At 52.3% G+C, this 19565-nt stretch overlaps 1 protein-coding gene across 1 annotated transcript; it reads right to left on the minus strand.

Moving 5' to 3' along the window:
- Window positions 1-2216: 2216 nt before the first annotated feature.
- Window positions 2217-18732, minus strand: NEFH (neurofilament heavy chain). Its single transcript, XM_053280145.1, has 4 exons — window positions 17750-18732; window positions 7490-7689; window positions 5890-6014; window positions 2217-4807 (listed from the first exon to the last, which is right to left on the minus strand). The coding sequence occupies exons 1-4, from the start codon at window positions 18666-18668 to the stop codon at window positions 3268-3270; spliced, it is 2784 nt and encodes a 927-aa protein (XP_053136120.1). The 5' UTR covers window positions 18669-18732; the 3' UTR covers window positions 2217-3267.
- Between the last annotated feature and the right edge of the window lie 833 nt (window positions 18733-19565).

Genomic DNA, 19565 nt, shown 5'->3' on the forward strand with positions numbered 1-19565 from the left:
TTTCTGCGACTTTGAGAAGGTGCAGAAGATAACGATGGGCTGCATTTTGAGAGGACCTCATTGGTTGCCCCCTGGTCCATGAGCCAGGCCCACAAATTTTGCCTACTTGTACCATCTTAGAGGATGAATTCTCATAGTTACTTTTGGCAACGTCCACTTCCCAAAGATGGAAAATAGGTGAAAGAGCTTTGTTTCCCTTACAGCTTTTTCTGTGTTAATCACCGCTTCTTTATCCTACAGCATCTTCTTTATGAGGAAAAGCTACACCGCCTGGGGCTTCTCACTTTAGAAAAAGGACAACTGAGGGGAGACATGATAGAGGTCTGTAAAATCATGCATGGTGTGGAGAAAGTGGATAGAGAGAAATTTCTCTCCCTCTTGCATAACACTAGAACCAGGGGTCATCCCATGAAATGGATTGCCAGGAAATCTAGGACCAACAAATGGAAGTACTTTTTCACACAACGCATCATCAACTTGTGGAATTCTCTGCCACAAGATGTGGTGGCAGCCGACAGCCTGGATGGCTTTAAGAGGGGTTTGGATAACTCCGTGGAGGAGAGGTCTGTCATCGGCTACTAGTCGGAGGGCTACAGGCCACCTCCAGCCTCAGAGGTAAGAGGCCTCTGAATACCAGTTGCAGGGGAGTAACAGCAGGAGAGAGGGCATGCACATACATCTTGCCTGTGGGCTATCTGGTGGGCCACTGTGTGAAACAGGACGCTGGACTAGATGGGCCTCCTTGTGCCTGATATCCAGCAGGGTTGCTCTTATGCTCTTATCCCTTATTGCTACCTCCAAATGATTCTGTATCCCTACCTGCCCCCCCCCCCCCAATTACAGGCATTTTTGCACAGAGGAAGGACAATATGAGACACGTCCTTTCTCCATGGAGTAATCTTTGGAGGACATTCCTGCCAATTGTCCTTTCTGTTCCTTTGACAACATGGATCCAATTTCATAGTAGTGTTGTGGTTTTTAACAAGCTTTTAAAACAGCATTGCAGGTGTGGGCATTGCAGGCCTGATGGCTAGGCTAATAAAAGCATGAAATGCTCTTCCCTCTTCCCCCATCTCTAGGGTTGCAGGTCTTGCCCATAATCTCAGTGAGCGCTTGTCCCCTCCCAGATGGCACAGACCACCCCAGCGAGGAGGAGGAGGAGACTCCCACCCGCTGGGGTTCAGTTTTATCAGGGCATTCCAAGCAGGACCTCTTACCTGGCCTGCCCGTTGCATCTCGGTTGCAGAAACAGACGCTGTGCCAGACGCTAGACTCCTCGCGGGCATGGAGCAGCCGCAGCAGAAGTCAAGGGCCGGCCGTCACCCCAGAGGTGGGAAAGGGGAGACCTGACGGCCCAGGGGTGGTGGGGGGACCCTGGACCCTCCTGCTCAGCTCCCACCTGGCTCTGGGGCCGAGGCAGGCTGTCTCCCTCAGCACGAATCTCCTGGCGTCGTTTCCCATCAAGGCAGCCGCCTTCTGGCCTCTGAGAAGAAGATGAGAAGTGAGGCTGCATTGCAGCTCCCATTAAGGGCCTATTTTTAGCCGTCCCTCTGGCTTTTTTCAGGAAATGCAGCTGGGAGGGAGGCAGAGCTCGGAGGAAGGAACTTCCACTGTGGGGAGCGAGGGAGAACAGCCTTCTGGGAGGCAGCCCGGGATACTCGGGCAATTGCATAAACCAGCAGGCACCCCCACGGTTAAGAGGCTGGCACTTCAGCAGCCACCGTGTCGTATCCGGTTTCCAAAACCACGGGCTGCAGAATCGGCATTTGCCCACATTCTGGCTGTGATCCCAAGGCCACCCAGGGATCAGCGGATCCTGCTGGGATCCTTCTCCGTTCCCTGCACGAAGCCTCTCGCTTCCCAGTCGGTTCCTAAGGGTCTGGGAGAGTCAGTATTGCCGCAGCAGGTACAGCATCAAACTCTGACGAAGGTGGGGGTACTTATCCTTGGGTCTCCCAGTAAGGGTGGACTACAACTCCCATCATCCCCTGCCACAGCCCCCATCATCCCCAGCCCCTGGAGGTTAGGCAGTGAGGCTAAGAAAGCACCACAGCAGAGGGAGATGCCGGGTTTCAAAAAGGGGAATTGAAAGATGGAGGGACCCAGAGAATGAGCCCCTTGGCACTCTGATCTTCTCATCCTCCTTCTTGTTTCCCACAATGGCTTCTCCCCCCGCCCTTCGTGCCCCCCCCTAAGAAAACCACAACACAGAGGAGACTTGTTCAAAGCAGTTTTATTTGCTTGTATTACACAGAAGCAACTGTGCCGGCATAGTGCACTTATCAGTGTGTGAGTGTGAGTGAGTGTGTGTGTGATTGTTTACAACAATATCGGAGGACACGTCTGCACTGCAAGCGCCAGCCAGCTTGAGTGTGTGCACGGCCCCTTCTCAGGGAATTCTGGGAACTGCCCACCTTCTGGCAAGGAACAGAAGAACAGCCCTACTGGATCAGGCCCTAGCTAGGCCTATCCAGTCCAGCATGCTGTGGTCCAGCAGATGCCTCGGAGAAGCTTTGCAGAAGGACGCTGCAAAGGATTTAATTCTGAGAGAACTTTCCACCGCACTCACTCAGGAATCCCCCAGGGTCCCTGGAGAAGGTGGGTGAGGAACAACCATGAAACCGGTTTAACACACATTTTACGTCTGCAGTGTTGACATGCCCCGAACCGTCTTCCTCCTGAGACCAGCTATGGATGAATCTCTGTGTCGGCTACAAAGAAGTGTGTGCGTCTGTGCGTGCGTGTGTGTGTGTGTGTCAAATGAAGACAAGGCATTTTTAGATCATTTTGGAATTCTCTAGCCTCCTGTACACCTCCCAAAGCATACATTTCCCTCCAACGCGGCTACATTCGCTTATTGCCTCCGACCCATGGGTTGCCCCGAATAAATGCACTTATTAGGAAAGGGCAGTCAAGTTTTGCTCTGGGTTCCCCCAACCCACCCACCCCTTTAAATAATTCAAGTGTTTAAATGTGGCGCTCTGCTTATATCACATTCTGCTACGGAAGCTATCATAACATAATCGAGACTCCAGTCTTGCGGAGACTCAGTTCATTGCTTGTTTGGGGGTTGTGTTTTTCCCCCCTTTCACATAAACATATTGCTAACATGAGTTCCACACCTTGCGGGGAGAGAGAGAGAGAAAGAGATTGAGAGAAAGAGGGTTTGCCATCGCCTACATCTTGTCTTTGAGGGACAAGAGGAGGGGTGGCCGAGATGACCTCTCACTCCTCCGGTGGCCTGTCATGCACCTCCGAGCCATGGCTTCACTTCTTGCCCTTCTCATCCGCAGCGGCCTTCTCGGTGGGCTTGCTGTCTTTGGGGTCCGTGCTGGAGGACTTCTCCACCTTCTCCGTCTTGGGCTTGGCGGCTTTCGGCGCCTCTTTGGCCGGCTCGGCCTTGGGGGCCTCCTTGCTGGGTTCCTTCTTGGCCTCCTCTTTGGGTTTAGCTTCCGCTTTGGGCTTCTCCTGCTGCTTCTTGGGTTCTGCTTTCTCCTCCTTCTCTTCGGGTTTGGGCTTCCCAGCTTCCTTCTCGGCTGGCTTGCCGGCTTCTTTGGCCTTCGTGTCTGGTCCCTGAGGTTTGGCGTCAGGCTCCTTCTTGGCTGCCTTCCCCTCTTCTTTAGCTTCTGGTTTGGGCTTTGCTGCTGGTGTGGTGGCTTCCTTCTCCTTTGCTTTCGTGTCTTCAGCCTTAGCAGCAGCCTCCTTCTTCTCCTCAGGGGCAGGGGGCTCTGGCTTGCTGGCTTTCTTTTTGTCGTCTTTGTCTTCCGCCTTAGCCGCCTTCACCTCTTCCTTCTTCTCTTCTACCTTGGCTTCCGGCTTCTTGGCCTCCTTGGCTGGAGCTTCCTCCTTGGGTTCCTCGGCTTTCTTGCTTTCCTTCTTCTCTTCCACTTTTGGTTTGGCAGGAGCTTTCTCCTCCTTCGCTTTTGCTTTCTCCTCCTTGGCAGGTGCCTTGGCCGGCTCCTTTTCTGGCGATTTGGCCTTTTCCTTTGTGGGGGACTTGGCCTTCTCTGGAGACTTGGACTCTGCCTTCGTGGGCGATTTGGCCTTTTCTGGAGACTTTGCCGCTGGCGACTTTACCGCTGAAGGGGACTTTGCCTTCGTGGGAGATTTGACTTTCTCTGGAGTCTTGGCTTCTTCCTTCGTGGGGGATGCCGCCTTTGCCGGAGATTTGGCCTCTTCTTTTGCGGGGGACGCAGCCTTCTCGGGAGATTTGGCCGCTGGGGCCTTCTCCTCCTCCTTGGTGGGGGACTTCACTTTGGCGGGGGATTTAGCCTCCTCTTTGGTGGGAGAGGCGACCTTCGCTGGAGACTTGGCGGCTGGAGATTTGGCATCATCCTTTGCCGGAGACTTCATCTTGTCTGGAGATGCAGCTTCCTCTGCGTTTGGGGACTCTTTTCCTTTTGCTGGGGACTCGGCCTCAGCCACCTCCTCCTCCCCTTCCTCCTCCCCTTCCTCCTCCTTAACTACTACTTCTTCTTCTTCTTCTTCACCCTCTCCTCCTTCAGATTCTCCCTTTTCCTCCTCTTTTGCCTCCTCTTCCCCTCCTCCTCCTCCCCCCTCCTCTTCTTCATCCTCCTCTTTCTTCTCAGCGGCCTCTTCCTCCGTCACCTCTTCAGTCACCTGGATTTCCTCGGTCTGCTCTTCCACAATCACCGTCTCTTTCTCCGACTTCTCCACCACTTTGATCTTCTCTTCGCTTTTGACCTTGATGTGAGTGGAAATGCTGGGGACTTTGGGGAGGGCTTCGGGGAAAGGGAAGAGCCCCAGCCCAGCTCCCATGCGGCATTCCTCTCCTTCCAGAAGCTTCCTGTTTCAGAAGAGAGTTGGGTGAGAAAAGGGATATCACAACCCGCTCTTGAATCGGGCCCAGTCCACTGGAGTAACCAAAGAGGAACCAATTCCTGCTGCAACCAGCCCCATGTGGCTGAAATAATTCCTCCTCCCCCTGTTTATCCTTCTTTCCGTTTCCCTCCCCTTCCTCTGTTTTTCTTGCATTAATATCTAGATTGTAAGGCCCTCAGGGCAGAGACTTTCTTTGAAAGTACCGTGGATATGGATGATGATCAATATGATTCCATCTATGTTCATAAATAAATACAGGATACCCCAATTATTTGCGGGTTTTACATCCATGGTTTTGTGTATCCATAGTCGGGTCATAGATAGGGATGAGCCCGAATCAGTTCAGCGCCTCAGGATGGAAGCATCCTGTGGATACACCCGAGCCGTCTAGTGGGGTGGGGGATCGGTTCTTTTTAAAAGGAGGAATGCAGGTGCTGAACTGGTCCTCCACTGCCCCACCACTCATCTAAGATCAGCCTTGTTCCCAGCAGCCCGTGCCTGGTACCAGCATACACATGGCTGCCACACAAGTGTGTCGTCAGCAACACCATTTAAATTGTGTACACCAAAGATACACACATCTGGCGGTATATAAATATGATAAAAAGAGGGGGGGGAGAACTGGCCTTGTGGTAGCAAGCCTGAATTGTCCCCTTTGCTAAGCAGAGTCTACCCTGGTTTACATTTGAATGGGAGACTGCATATGTGAGCACTGGAAGATATTCCCCTTAAGGGATGGGGCCGCTCTGGGAAGAGCATCTGCATGCAGAAAGCTCCAAGTTCCCTCCCTGGCAGCATCTCCAAGGTAGGGCTGAGATTCCTGCCTGCAACCCTGGAGAAGCCGCTGCCAGTCTGTGTAGACAATACTGAGCTAGATGGACCAATGCTCTGTCTCCGTATATGGCAGCTTCCATAGGAGAACTGATGGATGTCGGACAGGGCCCTCTCCGGGCTATCGAACTACAACTCGCATCATGCCCAGCCATCATAATCTGTGACTCTGCCCTAGCTTGGGTCGTGAACCCTCCTCGCCTGACCGCCACGCACCTGTAGGCAGCAATCTCGATGTCCAAGGCCATTTTGACATTCAGCAGATCTTGGTATTCCCGGAGCTGGGCGGCCATTTCCCACTTGGTGTTCCTCAGCTCGTTGTCCAGCTGTGCAATTGTCTCCTGTGGAAGAGAAACGAGGAAGTTGAAGTGGCGTCTGGATTACTGCCATGCGCTCTACCTGGGGTTGCCTTTGAAGACAACCCGGAAGCTTCAGTTGGTCCAGAATGTGGTGGCCCGACTACTTATGGGTGCTAGGAGAGATGATGGTGTGACACCTCTCCTGCTCTCACTGCACTGGTTACCTATTTGCTTCCAGATCCAATTCAAAGTGCTGCTTCTCACCTTTGAAACCCTTCAGGGCTTAGCGCCTGTTTACCTTCAGGACCGCCTCTCCTGTCCCGTCCTGTGAGATCTTCTCAAGTTGCCCTCCCTTCGGTCCCTGGTCTCATGCAGTGAGTGATGCAGTGAGGCCCAATCAGCTACAGGCTTTGCAGGCCGGTGGGGCACTACAAGAACTTTCAGATGCTCCCTGACCGGAGAAAATTATAGGAGTAGAGTCACCTTGTCACCTTAAGTGGTGCAGCGGGGAATTGCTTGACTAACAAGCAGAAGGTTGCCGGTTCGAATCCCTGCTGGTACTATATCGGGCAGCAGCAATATCTATTGCTGGTATGTTCCCCAGGCTATGGGAAACACCTATATTGGGCAGCAGCAATATAGGAAGATGCTGAAAGGCATCATCTCATACTGCGTGGGAGGAGGCCATGGTCAACCTCTCCTGTATTCTACCAAAGACAACCACAGGGCTCTGTGGGCGCCAGGAGTCAAAATTGACTTGATGGCACATTTTATTTATGTATTTATTTTATTAGATTTATATACCGTTCTTCCAAAATGGCTCAGGGCGGTTTACAGCATGGTAAAAACAATTAAAACAAGTTAACAGTTAAAATCAAACTATAAAAAAAGAATAAAACCAATTAAATAAGTCAAACAGCTAAAAAAAACCCTGGAAATCAGGGCAGCAATTTAAAACAGTTTGTCAATCATTAAAAACCCCTGGAAGGCCAGGCCAAACAGATAGGTTTTAAGGGCTCTCCTGAAGGACAGTAATGATCTCAAATTACAAATTTCTGCTGGGAGTGCTTTCCACAGCCCAGAAGCAGCTACAGAGAAGGCCCGCCTCTGTGTCGCCATCAGATGAACCGGTGGCAACTGGAGACGGACCTTCTCAGATGACCTTAATGTGTGGTGGGGATCATGTAGAAGAAGGCGCTGTCTAAGCTTAAGTCGGATCTAAGCTGTTCAGGGCTTTAAAGGTAATAACCAGCACTTTGTATTTTGCCCAGAAACATATCGGCAGCCAGTGTAACTGTTTACACTTTATGCACATCGTAGGCAGTGAAAGCACCAATAAATTCTCCATGTCCAGTCCGAGAAAACACGAGACACACAAGGCCACCCACAGTATTTGCGGCTGAGATGAGGGATTTCAATTTAGGTCTTCTAGATGGAGATACCACATTTCGCCCCTGGACTGTGGAAACTCCAGTCGTGGGCAGGTTGATCTCTGGCCCAGCCCCCCGGCACATTACCTGGTAAGACATGACGTCCCCATGATGGCGGTCCTCAAGGTCATTCCGCTGCCTCTCCAAGGATTCCTTTGTCCCCTTGAGAGCTTCGAGCTCGGTGGTTTTAGACTGCAGCTGCCGGCGGTATTCGGAAATCTCCTCCTGTGCAGTACGTATGGCGTCTGTATTCACCTTGGCAACTTCCGACAGCTTGTCCAGCCTCACTGGAGCATGAGGAGGAGGAAAAGGAAAGAAAGAGAGATTGAGTCACATCAGCAAAGACGCTCTGGATCAAAGGCAGAATTCACCTAAGCAGTCTTGTCTCCAAATGTGTCTGGCTGGATGGTTCCAAGAAATCTACAAGCAGAAACACAGTTCGACGCCATCATTTCTAGCCAGCATCTTATTAAGGACATAAGATCAGCCCTGCTGGATCAGGCCCAAGGCCAGACGCCTCTGGGGAGCCCACAGGCAAGAGATGAAGGCATGCCGCCTCTCCTGATGCTCTGAGGCTGGAGGTGGCCTATAGTTATCAAACTAGTAGCCATTGATAGGCCTGTCCTCCATGAATTGGTCTAACTCCACTTCTAAAGCTTAAAAGGAGAGCTGGTCTTATGCTACCAAGCATGGATTGTCCCCTTTGCTAAGCAGGGACAAGCCTGGTTTGCATATGAATGGGAGACTACATGATGTGAGCACTGTAAGCTATTCCTCTCAGGGGATGATGGAGCCACTCTGGGAAGAGCAAAAGGTTCCAAGTTTCCTCCCTGACAGCATCTCCAAGATAGGACTGGGAGAGATTCCTGCCTGCAACCTTGGAGAAGCCGCTGCCAGTCTGGGTAGACACAATCAGAACCTGGAATTGGATGTGGTTGACTGTCACATCCATGTATTTTATTTACGTATTTGATTTTAAATTGCTTCAATTTTTTTTTAAAGGAACACAGGAAGAGCTTTCCTGGATCCCACCAAGGGGGCCCTAGGCTCCAGTCCAGAAAGCCCAGAAGCAGGACATGAAGTTCCTCCCCGGATCTTGTCCCCACCAGCAAGCAGTATTCAGAGAGAGAGAGAGACTGCTTCTGAAGTTGCTTATATAAATTTGAATACACGAAAGATTTATATACTGCTTTTCAACCAAAGTACCCAAAGTGGTCTAGAAAGAAAGAAAGAGATAAATTAAATGGCTCCCTGTCCCCTATGGGCTCACAATGGCTTTAAGCATTGTGGCTGGGGGTGATGGGAGTTGTAGTCTAACAACATCTGGGGACCCCAGCTTGAGAATCCCTGGGATAGTGGGTAAGAGACGGAGCTATGAGCCAGGAACTCTCTGCTCTGAATCTCAGCCCTCCCACAAACTCAGGAGACGGCTTTTTGCAAGCTGCCTTCTCATCCTCAGCCTCCTCATCTGCAGTGAGGAGTGAGAAGAATGACCCACCCAGCAGGCTTCTAGCTAAGCAGGGTCCGCCCTGGCTGCATATGAATGGGAGACTATCTAGAGCATCTAGGTCCCAAGTTCCTTCCCTGGCAGCATCTCCAAGAGAGGGCTGGGAGAGATTCCTGCCTGCAACCTTGGAGAAGCCGCTGCCAGTCTGTGAAGACAATCCTGAGCTAGATGGAACAAGGGTCTGACTCAGCAGATGGCAGCTTCCTATGTCAAGTTTTATTATTATACACACCCACACCCCAAAGTGCAGTTTGTGTCTATGCTTTCTGAACACTTAAATTTCTCCCTAGGCATGAAAAGCAGTCTCTGATTTCTATGGGAGAAAATAAGGGGGGCCATATGGGGACGTCATTGAGGTTGGGGGCAAAAGTTGCCCCAGTGACTTTAGAGTGTGGGGGCATCTTTTACCCATCCTCAGCTGTGTCCCACACATACCCCCCCCCCACGTCCCTTTTCTTATAGATCTCCACAACATCTCTTAAGGGATCCAGCCCTTGGATCTGCAGGACCCATCCCTCCAGTTTGCGTAGCTCTCCCTTGGATTCTTTAAGAGCATGAGAGAACCCAGGAAATTAACCTTTTAAAATGCAGTATGCAATTAAAGCACTTTCGAAGTTAACTGTGGGCGGGAGGGGTCCACCCCACTGATTTTATTTAAAGAGAGAGCAAAAGAATGAAGAGGTCCTTGCCGCAAATAGTTCACAAATCTAAAGGTAACAAGAAATAAAGAGAACAGGGAAAGGCAGGGAATGCTGGAAAAGACCAGACTAACAAGCCGCCTTAAGTGGCGCAGCGGAGAAATGCTTGACTAACAAGCAGAAGGTTGCCGGTTCGAATCCCCATTGCTGGTACTACATCGGGCAGGAGCGATATAGGAAAGGTGGTGAAAAAGGCATCACCTCATCCTGTGCAGGAGGAGGCAATGGTCAACCCCTCCTGTATCCTATCCTACCAAAAGAAAACCACAGGGCTCTGTAGCCCAGCCCTCTTCTGCAAGATGAATCAGCAGCTAGACGGTACCCAGAGAGGTAAAGCTGCCATGCTGGGCCGTGCCTTTCTAAAAGGGGTTCCCGACGCAGAGAGACTGGTTTGGATTGCCTGCCGTTGCTGTGCTTAAAACGGCTGCTTAAGCAGCAGCAGGTGCGGCTTCCTTCCAAACGCATTGCTACAAGAGCCATCAGTGAAATGATTTATCATTTGCCACCTTTTTCTCCCTCCTGTCTGCAGCTTCTACGCAGGCAGGCTGGGCTTCCTAGACTTCTGCCTTGTTCTGTCACTACCCAGATCACTCCGTAGATCATTGGTGGCTTGCAGGTGGAAATATGTAGATTGTGAGCTGGAGTCTAAAAGGCTGGCAAATTGTGCCACTGCTTAGACAGGCTGCATTGATTCAGAGGATGCATTTTAACTTGCTGGCACTGCTCTCCCCTCTCTCTATCTGAGTTCCAGCCAGCTGCGCCGAGATGCTGTGGTATTTTCTTTTTAAAGTGGCTCGTTAATTACCTGTTTAAAAGACCACTTTGAAATACATGTGCTTGAAAGCAATGTATTAACTTACTCTTGATGCTTCACTTCTACTCTCAGCTCATACGCTATGTCTTAATTGCATATGTCTCAATTTTAAAGTGGTGATCTCTTTTTCTTTAGCAGGGGGAGAGCACCTGGCCCTCTCCATCCCCAGCACAGCATCCCTCCAGTGGCTGTTGCTGGTGTCTCCCTTAGGTTTCTTTTTTAGATGGCGAGCTCTTTAGAGGCAGGCAGCCATCCTGTTTGTTTGTTTGTTTATATCTGTGTAAACCGCTTTGGGAACTTTGGTTGAAAAGCTGGATATAAATATTTGTCGTATTCGTAACTCAGTGGCAGAGCAGCTGCTTGCGTGCAGAAAGCCCTGTTCCTGGCAGCATCTCCAGGTAGGGCTGGGAGAGAATCCTGTTTGAAATCCTGGGAAGCTGCTGCCAGTCAGTGTAGACAATACTGAGCTAGATGGGTGAAAGGTCTGACTCGGAATATAGCAGTTTCCTATGTTCCAAGAGGTCAGTCACTGGCTGGTCCTCCTAAATGGAATCTGTGTTGATTAATGCTGAACAAAATAGTGCTTTGATCTGATCCCGATGGGACTCTGTTTACATCAGAGCACTTAATGCAGATTAATTACCCTTTTAAAGACACACTTAACCAGTCACTCACTGGTACAAGTGATGGGTGTTTGCTCTACTCTTCCATTGCATGACTGAGTGGAATTGGCTGAGAAGATAGACTGGGTGGGGGGTAGTTAGTGTGGAGCAAAGTGACGGACAGCAAGCCTACAGTAAGATTTGGTGGCAAGTTGGAGGGACGTTTCTGGTGGTCAGTTCCAGTGAGGAGGCTGTAGGAAGATGAAGGGGAGGCATGATTGGGGCAAACAGCACAAAAAGGGATGCAAAAGGGATCAGAAAGTGGCAGATTTGTTCAAGTGAGATCAGACACTGGCTGGGGGAACCTAAACACTGGGGGGAAGTGGAGTTTTATATATATTAAATTTTAAAAATTGCACCCCACTTTTCTCCTTCTTCAAGAGGCAATCAGAACTGCTAACAGAAATTAGAAATTGAATAGTTTGGTTTTTTAAAATGGTGCATAAAAACCGCCCTGAGCCTTTTGGAAGGGCGGTATAAAAGTAATATAATTAATAATAATAATAATAATAATTAATAATAATAATTAATAATAGAAGACCAAAATAATCCCAGTGGTCATTGGTGCCCTGGGGGCAGTTCCAAAAGACCTTGAAGAGCACCTCAACACCATCGGGGCCACAGAAATCACCATCAGCCAATTACAAAAAGCAGCTTTACTGGGATCAGCCTATATTCTGCGACGATATCTATAACAACTGACAATAAAATTCTGGCATCCCAGGTCCTTGGGAAGGACTCGATGTCTGGATAAAACAAACCAGTCAATAACACCTGTCTGACTGTGTAAACAAGAAATAATTATTATTATTATTAATAATAATAAATATAATAAAAAGGCCAAAGGAGAGACACTGAGCATAGATTGCAGAACTAAGAGATTGACTGAAACAAAAATGTTGCAACCATTTAGGTCTTTGAAGGCAATCACCAGGACCTTGAATTGCACTTGAAAGTACATTGGCAATCAATGCAGCTGATATAAAAGTGATGGGCTATGACCTCAAAGCTTGGTGTCAGTCAGTATGCTAGCCACATCATTTTAAACTTGTGGTTTCATCACGGGCTAGCCATCACTATGAGCCATGAAGACCCAAGTTTCATGGGTGGGGTTTTGGGCTTGGAATCTAGATTCTGTCTCGGAATTCAGTGCCCGCTATCTGAAATATGAATTATAGCAACCTACTCACAGGGTCAGTGTGAAGTTGAAATATTGTATGTGACATATTAAGAATAGCAGATTTATTTATTTATTTATTTATTTATTTATTTATTTATTTATTTATTTATTTATTTAGCATATTTATATACTGCCCGAAACTATCATCTCTGGGTGGTTTACCATAAGATAACACAGACTGAAAGAAAACTAAAAAATGAGAACTTAAAAACAATGATGGATTCTATAAGTCTAAGTCTAATTAGACTCAAATTAGATTGATAATTTATGAGACAATTTAGGTGAACAGATGCAGATTTAGAAATGACAATGCACAATTTGGAAGCAAGAGGAAGGATCTGACCAAAACTGAGGCCAGGAAAGGAGGAGAGAAATGCCAGGAAAGAAATGCCAGGCTTGATTAGGTCTGAATGTGGTGTTAGGAACAAAGGAAGCTGCCATATACTGAGTCAGGCCATTGGTCTATCTAGCTCAGTATTGTCTTCACAGACTGGCAGCGGCTTCTCCAAAGTTGCAGGCAGGAGTCTCTCTCTCTGCCCTATCTTGGAGATGCTGTCAGGGAGGGAACTGGGAACCTTCTACTCTTCCCAGAGCAGCTCCATCATGCTGAGGGGAACATCTTGCAGTGCTCAGACTTCTAGTCTCTCTTTCATATGCAACCAGGGCAGACCCTGCTTCGCTAAGGGGACAAGTCATGCTTGCTACTACAAGACCAGCTCTTGTAGGAGGAACCCCTCATCCCCTCTTGGTATCCTGGACTTGGATATGCTGTGCTTTGCCTCAGCAACATGGAGAGGAGGGGATTAGATCCCTTTTTGATCATGCAGTCTCTAGGGCAGGGATTCCCTACTTTGGACCCCCAAATGTTGTTGGACTTCAGCTCCCCATCATCCCCAGCCACAGTGGCTGAAGGTTATGATGGGAGTTGTAGTCTAGCAACATCGGGAGGCCTCAGGTTGGGGGCCTTTGCTCTAGAGCGGCCACATCTCTTCTCTACCTCTCTGCAGTCTGGGGTGCTGTCCATTGTGCTGATCAGAAGGCTGGACAGCTCCTTCCAACCAAGGTCAACAGAACATACTTGAGTGGCTCAAAGCTGCCTGAATATATCTTAGGTTCTTGATGAATCAATCCAGAATAACCACTGCCTTTTGAAACCAAAACCACTAGTGAAAATTTACTTCCCACTCCTATATGTAAGCATGCAATGAGAAGATAGGAGATGTCCTTTTACTAACCCATCTTTTAAGGAAAGCATCGATATGCACCACTGTGGATGTGTGCTCTGTAGGCAGAGTTCCTACTTTTGACATCAAGCCCTCAAACCACAGATTCACTGCCTCAACATATGCAACATGAGATTGTGCTGACCTCAGATCCAGCAGATCTCAGGGAACCAGCAGATCCTAAAATCCCACATGCTAAATCACGAACAGCTACACACTAATACCCCACTGCCCTGAGCCATTTTATAAATCCAATAAATTATAAGCGGTATATAAATTGGTTAAATAAATAATAAATTAATAATACCTCCATGAAGACAAAATCAGAACAGAGCTAACAAGGTGTGTGTATCAAACAAGGTTCCTGCAGAATGGAACATTTCAGATGATTTCACAAATCAAGTTTCTACCCACAAGGGAGGAAAAGAGGCCCATTGCTTTGCACACTGAAAGCATGATCCAAGACATCTCGTTAGAATAAATGTAATATCACTGTTGTATTAATGGCATCAGGCAATGAGAGAATCTCAAGGCAGTTTACAATTTAACCAAACAGCAAGTAAAACTAAAACCTTTAAAAATCATGTTAAAAAAATTAAAATTTAACATGAATAAAATCGTTAAAACCATTGAACAGTGTGAGGAGTGAAGAGAGTAGAGGAGCTGGTGGCCACCAGAAAGGAATAGTGGCCAATTGAGGGGACTCAGACACCCCGTGTGGGGCTCCCTGGCTGTGGTGCTGAAGGGGGGTATCCCTCTTGTGGGAGAGGCGTCAGAGTTCCTTCTGCTAACCCAGGGGGTCCCAGAAGTGGTTGGACTGCAGTTATCATCCCTACCCACAATGGCCTCCAAAAGGATTCCAGGGCTGGGAGCCCCTGTGCTAAATTCTAGCATCCCTGATAGATTTTGCAAGAGAGAGAATTGAGTGGAAGACTCTTCCCCTCCCTGACCACCCTAGAAACCAGGTCTGATCACAAAAACCACCCAGATCCAGGGCTGGCTTGTGCACCAGGCAGATCTAGGTGATCAGCTAGGACGTGCAGGCTGGCCAGGTGAGCAGGAGCGGGCTGTGTGTGGTGGCCTTCTTGGATTTTAAATGGCCTTCTTTCTTTATTTGTGGCATCGTTATACTGCCTTATTCTGCCTTGACAAAAGGCACCCAAAGTGGTTTCCAATATTAAAACAATATCAGCCCCTAGGAGGGCCTTCTCTGTGGCCACCCCTCTTCTTTGGAACACTCCCGCCCCAGGTTCATTCAGCCGCCTCCCTGGCTGCTTTTAAGGCAGCCTTCTTAAGACCCACCTGTTTCGCCAGGCGTTTGCCCTTTAATTCTTAATTATTATTATTATGAAGCCATCAATTATGACTTTGGCGCGCACGCCCCCATTTAAATCAAAATTATATTATGTAACATACTGCGACTCCCATCATCCCTGGTGATCGGCCACTGTGGCTGGGGATGATGGAAGTTGTAGTCCAGCAAGAGCTATGCAGGCCTGGCCAGGGTAACCAAAATCCGGAGGGCCAGAAGCCCTGCCCAGATGACCACAATCGCGCCTTCCAGACGCGCAAGTTAAGCGAAGCAAAGGAGGGAGCGTCTTCCGGAAGAGTCGGGCCATCGACCGAGAGCGCCACATTCAGCACCCTGGAGAGCTCAGCGCTGCCCTCCCCTTACTGAGGGCGCGTTAGAAGCGGCTCCCCTTCTCATGCACGCGCCCACACCCCCCACCCTGGCCCCGTTGGAGAGGGGAGCGGATCTTGTGCTAGTGAGCACGGATTGTCCCCTTTGCTAAGCAGAGTCTGCCCTGGTTTGCATTTGGATGGGAGACTACATGCGAGCACCTTCTGCAGTAAGAGATTAGCGCATCTGCTTGCAGGAAGAAGGTCCCAGGTTCAATTCCTGGCAGCAGAGGCGTAGCTGGGGCGGGGGCGTGTTCGCTGCTCTCCCCCGTGGCCCCTCAGATAATGAAGAAAAAAAGGGAGGGGTGGAGCAGTTTTGCTTTTTTTAAAAAAAGAAATATGTTTCTTTTCCCGGCCCCGGGAAGGATATCCTCGGGGCCGGGGAGGGCGGAGGCGGGAGCGGCACCAGCGAGCAGTCGCGCTCTGCGCCAGGCTGGCAGCGTCCCCAGAAGCCGCCGCCGCCGCCGCCGCCCCGCAGTTGCGGCAAGACGCAGCGCCTGAGTCAGCAGAGCCTGCGGACGGAGCTGCGCCGGCACTGCTCGCTTGGCCCGGCGGCGGCGGCACCCAGACGGCCCTCGCCCCCCCCCCGCGCCTCCCACAAGGTGACCACCAGCCTCCCCGCCCCCGCCCACAAGCCTCAAACGCAGTGCCCCCCCCCCGCCGAAAAAAGGCATACATTCCCCACACACACTCTAAACCTGGCAGCTCCCATTGCCTTCCAAGTGATGGGGAAGGAGACGCCTTCCTTGCATGGGGGGGGGGCGGTGTCCCTCTGGGATCTCCATAGGGTCCCCCCCCGCCGCAGCATGAGAAGAGGCGGCTTCGTTCTCCGCCCCTCCCTCCCTCCCCGGCAATGCAGTGCCTTCCTCGTCCTCCGACCCGCCCACAGTCCCGGGGCAAAGAAGACCCTCCGCAGCGACCGGGGCGGGCGGACCCTCTGCCCAGTCCCTCCCCAGTGGTCCGCTGCTCGCGGCTCTCCCCAAAGTACACGAGGGGCGCCCCCGCCCCGCCCCCCCACTTATCTAGAAGCCTTCCGTGCTCAAATCCTCCCCCCGTCCTCTGCCCCCCCCCCGCTCCAGATTATGGTGTTCTTCCGCGCCCTGCTACTATACCCTTGAGGAGGAGAATTTCGGGGTTCCCCCCAGACTTAACACACTCCCACAAGAGCTACTCCATCAGCCCCCCCCACCTCATTTCTCTGACTCAAGGATCTAGCGGGGGGGATCCTCCACCCTTCTCCAGTGCCCTCCCCAATTGGAAACCTCATTAGGGAGTCTAGCGCCAATACCAACCCCCCACCCCCCATGCAAGTGGTCATGTCCCACCCCCAGGAGTGCCCCCTCTCCTCTACACACCGCATCGGCCAGTTTTGCACAGACTACGCGCCCCCCTCCGCCCACTCCTTGCTTCGCCTGCTGCACTTTCCTGTCCTTTTATTTGTAGGAGGGTGGTTTAATCCTCCCCCAGAGGTGCAAACAAGTATAGGGGGAGTTATATTTCAGTGCACTGGTGACAGTAAACCATTTAGCAGAGAGGGTTAGGACTTGTGACGACGCAATGTCGAGTCACTGCTTCACTTCCTCGACACACCCCCGCCGTTCAGCAGGAAATGCAGCAACTGGAGATTCCCCCCCCGGCCCCCCCAAACGTCTTGTCGCTCTTTCCTTGGTCCATTTCAGGGCTGGGGAGTGTCAAAAGTCAGTCACAGGATAAACTCTAGATGAAATGGCAATTCGAAAGGAAAGCAAGAAACGCAGCTCATCATCAACCTTCTTTTGTAGTTATTTTAGACATAATAACAAACAATAATAAATTATTATTAATAATAAAGTAATAATCGTAATTGATCATTGTCAAGCAAGTTTATTCATATTTTATTTCTAGGACGTCAGGAGCTATGCAGTCACAGAATAGGCAGAAACAGAAGTGTTTTGTTGGGAATAATCCCATATACTCCTTTGGGGGCTGGGAGAGACAAAAGGGAGGGGGCTCTTAATGCAGGGGTTTCTCAAACTTGAGAGTCCCCAGATGCTGGACTACAACTCCCATGGGGGGGGCAGGTTTGAGAACCCTTGCATAACAGAATCCACAGGACCTCCGCACACCCCCCACCCAATTTTAGTCCTCTTCCTTATAGAGCAGGTCGCAGAGGGTAATGCAGTAGGAAGTAGGGAGCTGCCTTTTGCCGAGTCAGACCCTTGGTCCAGCTAGCTCAGGGTTGTCTACGCTGTCTGGCAGCGGCTTCTCCGAGGTTGCAGGCAGGAGTCTCTCCCAGCCTCAGGGAGAGAAGCTGCCTGCCTGGGACCTTCTCCATGCCAGCATGCAGATGCTCTTCGCTGAAGCGATGGCCTCAGACCCCCAGGGGACTACCACACAGCAGGCAGAGCTCACCTGTGGGCCACCACCCAAACTGGGGGGGGGGGCTCAGGTCTCTCCCCACCGCACCACCGCCCCCCTTAAGAACTGCCACGGTGGTATAAAGGGGCCTGGGGACCAGCCCAGGAGACTAGGGGGGCAGCCTCCGTCTCCGCCCGCCCCCTCGTTCCAGCCGCGCCGCCCTCCGCCGCCGCCGCCGGGGCTCACCTCGGAACCACTCCTCGGACTGGAGCGTGCTCTTGACGGCGTGTCCCTCGAGCTGGACGCGGATCTCCTTGAGGGCCGAGGTGACGTCGGAGCGGAGGGCGGCCTCGCGGGCCTCGAGGGCCCCCTGGGCGCCGCCGAGGCCGCTGTCCTGGACCAGCAGCAGCAGCTCGGCCACCTCGTCCTCGTGGCTGCGGCGCAGGAAGAGGCCCTCGTCGCGCAGCGCCTGCAGCTTCCTCTCCAGCTCGCCCTTGGCCAGCGCCGCCTCGTCGGCGAACTTGCCCACCGCCCGGATGGCCGCCTCGGCCTCCTCGCGCTGGCGCGCCTCCTCCTCCAGCCGCTGCCGGAGCTGCGCCGCCTCCTCCTCCAGCCGCTCCTGCTCCAGCTGCAGCTGCCCCTTCTGGGCGCCCAGCCGCACCAGCGCCGCCCGCATGTCGCGGATCTCGCGCTCGTACAGCTCCCCGATGGCCGAGCGGCCCGCCTGCTGCTGCCGCAGCGCCGCCGCCTCGGCCTCCAGCTGCCGGTTCTGCACCTCCAGCGCCCGCACCTTGTCGATGTAGCCGGCGAAGCGGTCGTTCAGCGCCTGCAGCACCTCCTTCTCGTTGCGGCCCCGCAGCTCGCCGCCGCCGCCGCCGTTCAGCACCATCGACGACTCCAGGCTCTCCGCCGACGAGGAGCCCAGCTGGCTCAGCGCGCCCAGCCGCCGGTAGCTGCTGGCCGACGCCGCCGCCGCCTGCCCCGAGGACGCCGCCGAGCCCCGCGACCAAGACTGCTGCGAGTGGAAGCCGCTGGAGGCGAACGAGCCGCCCGAGCGCGACGCCGCCCCGTAGTAGCGCACGCCGCCGCCTCCACCGCCGGCGGCCTCCTTACGGTAGGCCGGCGGCCCGGAGGAGAAGAACGATTCCGCGCCGAAGCTCAGCATCCTTCCTGCCGTCGGAGGAGAGAGTCACTGCGGCAGGCGGCGCGCCGCGCGGCTCTTATGTACCGGCGCGGGCCGGCGAGCCGCCCAGGGCCGCCCCTTCTGCCAGTGAGGGGCCAGCAGGGGGAGGAGCCCCGGACTCTTCTCCCTGCCCCGGTCCCCCCGCCCACCTCTCCGCCGCCCCCCCCCCAAAGCCTCCCCGCCCCGCCCCCCGAACCGGCAGAGACGAGCAGTCCGCGGCCGAAAGAGAGCCGCCCCCTTCTTTGGCGCGGCGCTGCAGTCGTTTAAAGGCTGGAAAGGTACCGGGGCTCAAGGACGCCGCTGCCCGGCGCCTGCATTTTGAAGGCGGCAGAGATTCCGCCAAAGGTCCTGAGGAGCAAGTCCAGCAGCCGGAGAGGTCTCGTTTTTACAGAGCACCCCGCCCCCTTACCCCCCCCCCGCCCTTAAGAATGGCAAAGGTTGTCTAAAAGGCCCCGGGGATCAAGGTAACTGAGATACTCGGTGGTCCGATTTCTGTAAAGGCTGCGGGGGCTCAAATCTACCCCGCTTCCTCTGAGAAACACACACAGTGGTTCTTCTTTTCCACCCAAACGGATCAAGAAACGAATAATCTTATTCTCCTCCCCCCGCTGAGATTGGCAGGCGTTGTTTAAAAGGTCCCGGGGCTCAAACGTGCCCTCTCTGGGGCACGCGGAGGCCTCCTGCTTGGAAAGCCCCCCTCAGGGCTCAAGGCTGTCTGTCCGCTCCCCCACCCCACCGGAGCTGCGAAATGAGGAGGCAGGCAGGGGACGCCTCCAGCGTGGTGGTCCAGGTGATGACTGCGCTGCCCGCACATTCAGAGCCAGCCCTGCTCCCTCCATCCCCGGCCTCCTTGGAGCCCCCCCCCCGCCCCGCTCGTCT

This window comes from Hemicordylus capensis, chromosome 15 (assembly GCF_027244095.1).
Source record: "Hemicordylus capensis ecotype Gifberg chromosome 15, rHemCap1.1.pri, whole genome shotgun sequence".
In the NCBI taxonomy this organism is placed as follows: domain Eukaryota; kingdom Metazoa; phylum Chordata; class Lepidosauria; order Squamata; family Cordylidae; genus Hemicordylus; species Hemicordylus capensis.